The sequence below is a fragment of the Thalia democratica genome, chromosome 8 (assembly GCF_965202585.1).
Source record: "Thalia democratica chromosome 8, ktThaDemo2.hap1.1, whole genome shotgun sequence".
Lineage (NCBI taxonomy): Eukaryota > Metazoa > Chordata > Thaliacea > Salpida > Salpidae > Thalia > Thalia democratica.
The window spans coordinates 15,961,651-15,971,982 of record NC_139172.1 but is presented as its reverse complement, the minus strand read 5'-3'; the positions used below and the strand labels follow the sequence as shown (position 1 = coordinate 15,971,982).

The 10,332-nt window shown below is 24.0% G+C and overlaps 1 protein-coding gene across 2 annotated transcripts; it reads right to left on the bottom strand.

The window, feature by feature from the left end:
• Window positions 1-227: 227 nt before the first annotated feature.
• LOC145843336 (BTB/POZ domain-containing adapter for CUL3-mediated RhoA degradation protein 3-like) lies at window positions 228-10,114 on the bottom strand. Of its 2 annotated transcripts, none has more exons than XM_082950800.1 (6): window positions 10,002-10,114; window positions 8,761-8,898; window positions 7,607-7,729; window positions 6,620-6,794; window positions 4,873-5,068; window positions 228-1,139 (listed from the first exon to the last, which is right to left on the bottom strand). In XM_082950800.1, the coding sequence occupies exons 1-6, from the start codon at window positions 10,102-10,104 to the stop codon at window positions 942-944; spliced, it is 933 nt and encodes a 310-aa protein (XP_082806926.1). In that variant the 5' UTR covers window positions 10,105-10,114; the 3' UTR covers window positions 228-941. The 2 variants fall into 2 exon arrangements, with proteins under 2 accessions (XP_082806926.1, XP_082806925.1); XM_082950799.1 differs by having other exon boundaries at window positions 230-1,139; window positions 7,607-7,744.
• Window positions 10,115-10,332: the final 218 nt, after the last annotated feature.

Below are 10,332 nucleotides of genomic sequence, written 5' to 3'. Positions count from 1 at the left end.
TTACATAAAAGTTTGACATCAATTTACCATACATTTTCACATTTTAAATTTAAAACCAAAAACTAAAACTTAGATCAAAAACAATAACAAATTTCATACAAATTTTTTTATTGTAAAAAACGACAGACTAGTAAAATTAAAAGTTAGCAGTAAATTTTCTTTAAAAATAGCAAAAAAAGTTTTTTTTTTAATGTGTCAGTAATAAGAGAGGCTGATCATCTAAGATTTACAATTTTATTTTTTAATAATTTTCAGAAAGACATTCTTTTCTTAAATTGCTCACCGTTAAAATTAGCTTAATTTGAACATTTTTCATTAATAACAGAAATCATGCACAACTAATCTTTTTTTAATAAGTAACCATTTTGAATTAGTGTATTATCTATAGTTGATATGTTGTTAATGCATGTTAAAATGTTTAGCCAACTTAAAAATGTTGTTTTGAAAAATAATAAAACATGTACATACTCTACATTATAACAAATGGAGACAATCGCTCTATGAACTTTTTATTTTAATAATAAGGCCTAATTACTTTTGTCCACAATCTTAGACGTAGTTTACTACGAAACAAATAAAACTACCGAGTAAATATATTTATTATCGTAATTAAACTAAAAACACTGGCTTATATATTTCCAATATAATTACAGATATCAGAGACAAAAATCAATACTAATTATTTTGATAGCTACTTCAAAAACTGGAATCACAAAAAAAAAATACAACCAAGAACACCTTTAAAATATCAGATTATATACTATGGAAAACTATTCAAAAAAATTATTTATTAAAATTACCGTTTAAAGCGATACACAATCAATACCTGTTACGACTTACTTTAAAAATATCATCATTTATAAATGAAAAACAAAATGCACTGCTTCAAAAGATGATGCACAAAAGGAAGAAAAATAAATAAAAAGTTCACTCCAACCCGCTCATCTCGGCCGATCTTCTCTCACGTGGATCCTCCTCACCCTGTTCTGCTGCTGCCGGTGCGCCTCGTCCAAATCGTCGTCGCTCTGTGACGTCACAGAGAAGTCTTGGAGGTCGTTGCAGGGCAGCGAGCACTTGTTGGGTTCGTACAGCAGAATGTTCAGCGTCTCCTCGTAGATTCGAGCTTCGGGAAACTCAACCTGGTGATTTTAATGAGCTGTGATTAGTTATATATAAGATCTACTTTCGTAACAAAACATCCTACACAGTTAAATTATGTTTTAGGTCATTACGGAATTATTACCTCTATTTAGAAAATATACTAAGACTGATTTTTTAAACTGATAAAAATTTACTTTTAATAGTAATAGACTGATAAATCAAGTGTTTCACACTGAGCCCACCTTAAGGGCTTTATTACTAAAAAGGTTTATTTCAAGATGTAAAACTCAAAGGACTCAAGTTTCGTGCTTATGCACTCATCAGCTTCAGAACAAGTTTAAAATCTTAAAATCAATTTTAAATTAGACCAATTTTAAACTTGTTTTGAAGCTGATGAGTGCATAAGCACGAAACTCGAGTCCTTTGAGTTTTACATCTTGAATTAAACCTTAATATATTTATTTTTTTTATTCATTTGATTATATAAAAAACAATAGTTTATACGACCGTTTCGTATATGAGATATATAACCTCATATACTCCTCAGTAAGCTAAAGTTTATTTACAATGTTAAACAGAATTTAAGAATTTGATAATTTTATAATTATTATGACATTTAAATAATGAAGTACAGTAAGTTGAATTTGAAAAAATACGCTGATCTTGTTATAAAATTTTCAAATTCTAAATTTATGTTAACATTGTAAATAAACGTTATATACGTCATATACGAAACGGTCGTATAAACTATTGTTTTTTATATAATCAAATAAATATTTAGCTCTAATTCAATTTGTAGAGCACTATCGACCAGAACTTTTTATAAAATCTTTAATATACATTTTTTTTAACTCCAAATTAACTTGTCAAGCACTATTGACCAAAACTTTTAAAAACTATTAATACACATATATTAATACTAATTAAACACTACGTTTTACAAATACAATTGTTTCACTGCTCTGTTAGACATAACATCTTTCAGTGTTATTATAATTTCTTTAAACATAAATCAAAATGTACATGAAATTAAGCAAAAACTTTAAGGACTGTTACGTCACTAAATAAATTATTATAAAATATAAGACACATTAAGTTTGCATAGATGTCTAAAGTTATTTAAAATAAAAGCTTGAAAAATGTTTACAATTACTAAAAAGTTCATTTCGTTTATCTAAAGCTAGATTTGAGTTTATATATGTATATATAATTCAATAAAAAAAAGTAGATTTTAAAAAACCAGAAGATAAGTTTCATAAAAACGAAGATTGTTTTTTATCTTCAGCTAATATGGTTTGAAATAAATAGCTTTTTGCTAAACAATGATACAAAAGTTATACAAAATAAGAAAAAATAATATGACGTAATTATTATTATGACAAAATTAAATTAAATATTGTACAGTACAAACATTCAGTGCAAAAACTAATCTTCCATCCGAACAAACAACTAAAGTTCACAACACTACAATTAAGTGACTATGAAATACTTTAAAATTTATTGTATTTTAAGAGGAACATATAATAAAACTAATATTTGAAAAAATTCTTCGTCAAAATACTTGAAATGATAAAAACTTGGCGAAGTCTTGATACCAACAAGTAATATAAATCATTTTAACTCTTTATTTTAACCCTTTTGAAATATTATTAACCTATATTAGTTATATAAATTAGAGTTTGTTATATTTGAATCTGGTAATGATAAAACTTTTGAAAAACTGGCTTCGTTGATTAATAAAAAATAACTTTAGTGGTTACTAGCTTATTTTGTTTTATATAACTAGCTTAGCGCAAACTCATTTAAAAATTTTTATTGTTTTAATAGTAAGAATTTCATGCTAGGTACTAGAAACAAAAAAAAAAACATCTACAAAGGGTTGCTAAAGGTTTTTTGCAAGTTTCTTCCAGATTTTCTGAATTTCTTTAAGGTTTTTGAAAAACAATATTTTTGGTTTATTTTAAGTATAAAATTAAACTTAAGTTAAAAAACATGTCTTAAATAATATAACAACAATGAAAAAATACTGTAAAGCTACTTTAAACTTGTTTTTTAATTTTAAAATTTAAAACTTTTAATTATTCACATTTATTGAGATCTTTTAATAAAACAATACTCTGCGTCCTTAATATCATAAGAACTATTTAACGAAAATTTAAGCGGATTTGAAGCAACTTAGGTAAATTAAAATTATGACTTTACATAAGGACTTAAAATAAACATTTTTTTCATTTTAATCTGTAAACTATTGTATATCTGTAACTTACTTATGGTTTGGAGCACAACTATATCTAAGCTACAGGGTTAACCCGGGTTGCCACTTTTTGAGTCAAAAAAAAACTATCATGAGTCTTTTAATTATCTTAAAAAAGGTTTTTCGTCCCTGGCACAAACTATTTTTACCTCATGTTCATTTTCCTTTTAAATAATAAAAAAAAGCCGTATATATAAGCTTCTACATTTGATGTTTACTAAAATAATGAGAAATACTCCTTTAGAACATTCAACGTTTTTAAATTTATAGTTTAAACTTATTTTAAAGTTATATAAAAGAATTTTATCTATAAATATAAGACATCAACATAACTTTACTAAACTTAAAAAATAATTTAAATTCAAAAGTTTGTCAAAACTTTATAATGTATAATTTAACTTTTATATATCTGAACTGTTTTTATTTAACAAAAAATCAAATCATGATGAATACTAATTTCAGATTTAAAGCAAAAACTTTAATGTTATTTATAAGAAGTATAATAAAGAGCAAGCCGCAAAGCAAAAATTTTTAGATAAGGATTTCAAAATCAATAAAAACCAAGTTCTCGAACAAAATTGATTATATGAAATAATAAAATACTGAAACTGGATCAACTAAATCTCATTCAAGGTCTCGAAAAAAATATGTCCTGAGTTTTTTAATCTGAAAACTATCTTTATTTTTTTATAAAAAAACAAAACTATCAGCCTGAGTTTACAAAAAAAAACAAAATATTCTGAATCATCCTGTTTTAAACTGAGAATTTTTAAGCTTCAAAATACCTTCAGTATCCTTTAGTGTGTGCAAAGTCTGGAGCTAATTTTGAAAAAGTTATTTTATTTATATTTATTTATATTTTTTATTAATTTTGAACTACACTTTAATGGTATAACACTAAAAACAATTATATCTTCAAAAATATTAATACATGTTAAAATTATATTGAATAAAAGTTAATAATAATGACGATATTGTACAAAAAAAAGGAGCTATTTAGTATTTAAATTAAAACTTTTTTATACAAAGTTTTTTTTGATATAATATATTTAATTAAACCTTAATTTGTACAAATTGATCATACAAGTTGACTTACTGTCGTATGCAAAGTTAGATCATAACGAAATATAGAAATTCATAAAATAGTATTCATAATAGAGCACTTAAAATAAAATATTACTTATCATATGATTTACGTTAAAAATAAATTATTACTATTGATTAAAAACATTTAATTAAAACATATGACATTCAAAAATTTAGTCTTTGTTTAAGAATTTGCGCTTATTGCTGTGCAGTATAAACAATAAAAACAATAAGCATTCCATTCACCATCAAAAATTCTATGTTAGAACGTTATCTGCAGTGTTCTGTTCAGATATTTAACAGGCTCAACTTAATTTTCGTTTAGTTACTAAAACACTCTTTTGCAGCATTGCAAACATTAACTAACCATCTCTCAAGATATTTTTAATTTTTAATTGCTAACTTTTCTTTTTAATAAAAAAGGTTCATACTTTTGTTTGTTTTCTTTCTGTAGCATAAACGATCGATGTGCAGCATATTTCAGCGATTTTGCGATGATTTCCGTGGTAACTCCAGACGCAAATCTCATCGCCAACAATGTCTTTAATAAATAGAATTCTCCGGTTAAACCGAAGCGATAGTTTGTCAAACAATTCTATGTTCTTCAGCATATTATCATCAGATGTACTGTTTTTTTAAAAACTAGACTTTAAAAATTATAAAAGCGTAAAAATTATTTAGTTATTGTCATCAAAATAGAATTATACAGGATGTTTAAAATAATAGTACCTTTAAAAAGCAAATATTTTGTTTATAAAATTTTTTTATTAATGAAAATAATTGAGTATATTTCAAAATGATTATTTTACAATTATGTGTTTAAAACTAATAGTATAGATTAATTACAAAAAATAGTTTTTATTCAAAATAATAAGAAATAACAACAAAGTGTTTTAAACTATTATATCTTCTCTAAATTGATTTAAAAAATAATTAATTTTTGAAATTAGTACATCTAACGCTATCTGCTAGCCAGCGCTTTCATCCTTTGGGATATAAAGTTTTACCTTTATTTTTGCAATCACCCCATCTCAATAGATTTGAAACTAATCGCCCCCTTTTTAAATATCACCCTTTAACTAGTTATTGTCCCCTAGTAGCCAAAAAATTGCAGAGTTTTAGCAAGTTAAGAATCAGTTGTTGTCTCTTACAAATGTTAATGAAGCATTAAATCTTAAGCATTCAGCACGCAGACAGTAAGTTAGTCCGTAGCAGGGTAGATATTGATCTATTTTTAAATGGTATTTAAACTTTAATTACTTTCAATTGTCATAGTCAAACTTGATTTTTTTTTTAACTGAGTGACACTGACAGTGTAACTCAGGACGATGGGGAATTACAGCCACATCTTGCGAATCTACGCACATTGTGTCCACAGCAAAAGTGCGTAACTAAAAGAGAGATTGTAACTAACCAAGATGTAGCAAATATACCTAACAAACTAAGTTTAGGTAGGAAAGGGACAAACTAGTTAAACATAAGATATTTATTAGGTTGAAATGAAACCTTATGCCATAAATATTGTGACTGTGAGGAATTGACCATATTGTACCTTGTTTGATTAAAAAGTATAAAGGGGGATAGTACATCTAAAATATAAAGAGCAAAGTCATAGACTTCAATAAGTTCTACATGGAAGGCACAAACTAAAAAATCAATAAGCTTTTTTTTTAATGTTCTTTTTATTATTGTTGCTAAAAAAAACCTAAAAAATACCGGAAATGTTACAGTTTAGGCAATTAAAAAAACTGACTAGGAATTTAAAAAATTCAGATGGAATTTTGAAAAATTTTAATATACAGTTAATTTATATATAAAAAGTTAAATATATTGTTAAGGCAACTAAAAAAAATGATAAAACCAGGAACTTGAGAAATTAAAAAAAATAACTTTCAACAATTTTTATACAACTTATATACAAAAAGTTAAATATATTCTCAATCCATATAATAAAATCACAATTCAACCCTGATATGTTAAAATGTTGAAAAAATATATACAAGCACAACAACTAAATGCTATATGAAATACTATAGTATATGATATACTCAACTTATTGAAAAATAATTTAGTTGCTAAAAACAGGTTAAGATAAAAAAAAGTATTCTGACAGTACTAAAAACTTAAAATACTAGATTAATTTTTCATTTTTTTATCCCAATTGAAAAACAAACAAACTTGGTATATGAATATTTATTGTTAGACCGATTATAAAGGAATTTAACTATTGGAATGGTAGTTTTAGAGAGAAGTTCATTTTCTTCATTTGGAGATGTAACTATTGGCACTCTACATATAGGATCAATATCTTCAGCCTTTTTCTTAAGTGCAATCTCACATTGTGATGCGAGTTCTGTATGTTAAAAACAAGAAGTTAATATTAATATGAAAGATTCTAAACTAAAAGTTTGAGTTTTTAACCATTTTTAATAACTTATATACAAACTTGTGTTTTATTTTTTTAAACTGTATACTTCTGTTTAGGAAATGTTAAAATTTGACTTTCAAGCTTTAACTAAAATTTTCAAATTAGTGTAACTAAATAAAGTCAGCCTGATTTTCAAATCTTCTTTCAATGATCTTTAAAGATTTCTGAACTTACATATAACTAACATTGACATGTAAATAAAACATATTGGAACAATAATCTGCTGACCAAGACCAGCAAACATCAATATTTATAAAACCAACAATCAGATAAAGTAATAATTTTATTTTATATTTTATTATTGTTTAATTATAAAATCATACTAGATATTAAGTACGTCTACAAACATATTACTAATAAATTAAAATAAATACTTATATTATATATTTTAATAAAAACTTCAAAACTACATTTAAAAAATACTTTCAATAATAATGTTAGGCTCTCGCTTAACCTTAATTAAGTGAAAGTCTACAAAACTTAAGAAAAAAGAACATATAATATAACTAAAATTGTTAAATTAAAATTGTAATAAACAGATATTTGTTTATTTATAATAACTGTTTCACAAAAATCTACAAACTCTTTTCAAAAATTAAATTAAAATTGTTTATTTATAACTTTTAAAGTAAACTACCTAAAACTCAAAAAAAAAATTTCAAAAGCATATTCAATAAAAAATACAACGATACTTTCAAACAAAGTACTCTATATTAAATTTAAGTTGAAGTTTATACCTGTTATAAGATAATATTTAGCTTCAGCTAATAATTCGGCTAATTCACATTTTCCTTCAGGTAAAACTATTGATCCATCTCGTAAGAAATTAAGAACTGAGCTAAAATGCTTACCACATCTGTCTATTAAAACAAAACCTAAAAAATACAATGTAAATTTTTTTTTCAGTTCAATGTTAATATATTTTTATATACAAAAATTTAAGTAGAATAATAGTAGACTTAACTAAAATTATTTTTCTTCACAAAGAAATAGACAATTAAGTATAAATTTTATCACTATATATTTAATTGAAAATTAAATTAAAACCTTTACAGCCAAAAAACTTTGATTACATGTTATAGAAAACTTAAATAATAAAACAATAAACCACTTAAGTTTTACTAAGTATTGATAATTTACTTCTAAAACTTTTAATGCATAACAATCTCTTACTTTTTGGTAATAAGCATACAGAAAACTATTTTGATATATTAAATTAAAAAAGTGTTTTTTATTTAAATTAAACATTTTAATTAATTTTAAAAAATACTAGTTTTAACGGTTATCCAATCAACTATTTACATAGAATCCAAAAATATATAAAACTTATAATGATCAATTTGACAACCAAAAACTGTTACAACACAATATTGAAAAGAAAACATTGGTGAAAGTCTACAGAGGTTTGAGCATACCAATTCAATTATCAGACCACCACAATATTGAAAAGAAAAAATTATTAAAAACATTAGTTATTCTAAATTTATTTAAATGATTTAAGCTATTTTTCAGATTTTAATACACTAAAACCATAAATACAAAAAATGGTCAAATATTAAGGATAGTTAAGTAGTATAAAATTACTTGTTATAACTGTAATTTTGACGAAAAAAATAAAGTTCATTAAAAATATAAACTTTGTTTATTTGTTCAAATATAATTTAAAGCTAATTAGATAGATCAAAAAGAATTTTAATAAAACATTTATTTTTCTAATTATTAGTTATTATCAAAATAAAGTGATAATTTTGAAAGTTAATTTTAACAAACTTAACAGTCCATACTTTTAAATTCACAAAAATAAATGTGGTAACCTAAAGGCTTAACTGGAGTATAAAGTCAATAATACAAACCATAAAAAGAAAACTTTGATTAATAGCTCATTAAAAACCTTCTTTATCTGTCATAATGACCATCCTCCCACTAAACATGGCGCGTAACATACTATCTTGCTTTTTTAATGTACTGAGTGTAGTCATGTGAAGTGAACCACCAACATTTAGTTTCACATATTTGTCACAACTTTCTTCTGTTTGATTAAAGTAGTGGATTAAAACTAAACAATGCTGGTAAATTAAATGATTCTTAAAATACTTAAGTTATTAAAAAAATAGTTATTTAAATAGCTTTAAAAGCAAAAGGGTATGAAAAAAATAGTGTATCTATTTAACTACATACTGTTTGATAAGGATCTCTATAGTAACCTCTAATTGATTTTTATTGGATAAAATCTAAAATTTCAGGTAACTAGGATCTGTTTTGATAGTTTAGTTTTATAATAATTAAGAACAGCTATTTTCCAGTGCATAACTTATTTAAAAAATATAACAAAACACATTTTATTTTTCTTAAACTTATTTGAGTACTTTTGTAGTAAGGCTCATCAGATATAAGTCAGTTTATACTTTAAAACTTTATTCTACATGATAACTTAATTCGAATTTCAATTCAGTTTAACTTAGTAAAATACAACTTCTGATGAGCCTTACTACAAGAGTACTCAAATAAATTTAAGAATAATGAAATGTTATTTGTTATATTTTTTAAATAATTAAGAAATTATTTAATTTTCATAGGTAGAAAAACCTTAAAATAACTAATATAGCGGTTAACAACTTTTAAGGTTTGTGGGCCACATGGAGTAGGAAATAATTTGCAAGCCAGATGTTAAAAAGTCTTTAGGGGTTGAATAATTTAGAAAAATTGTATTATAAAAAATTATAAAATATTTTTTAAGTCAAATTACATGATAATAATAACTTAATGAACATTAATGAACAATCATCAAAAAATAAAAACATCAACTTAAGAGCTTATTTAAAAACAATTGTAAATAATTTCAAAGTATAAAAGTATATCAGAGGTCAATGATTTAGTAGGCCGGCCATAAGTTACTTACCCTAAACTAGTATATGATTTATAAAAAATATAAAATAGTAAATTAAATCGTAAACATATTCAAAAAATATACATTTTATAGTCTGTTAAAGTTAAATTAGGTTGAAGTTATTGACAACCTATTTTTAAATTAAATTTATTTATACTGAGAGTTAGACTAAATTTATTATTAAAGCCTATTTTTAGCTAATATACTTTATTACAATTACTACTCAAATTTAAATTTAACCTTACTTGAATTACATTCTATTGGTGTTGCTGTTTGTGCTGTTTCATAAGAAACATTGTTTAACATGGATGGTGGTGAAATTGAAGCAGTAAATTTAGGTAAACTCATTTTATTAAAACTGTTCTAAGTTAATTAGTTCAGATAAGGTTCAGAATAATTTCTACATAGTATAAAATTTAACTTTTTAAATAAATTTCTAATTTAAAAACAACATATAAGAGAATAAAAGTCTATTAGCAACAAAAATGTTTTAGAAATACAATATTAAAATATCAAAAAAAAGTAAGAAGTAAATTTTTTGCTTTTATGTTTATAATTAACCTAGTTACAACGAAA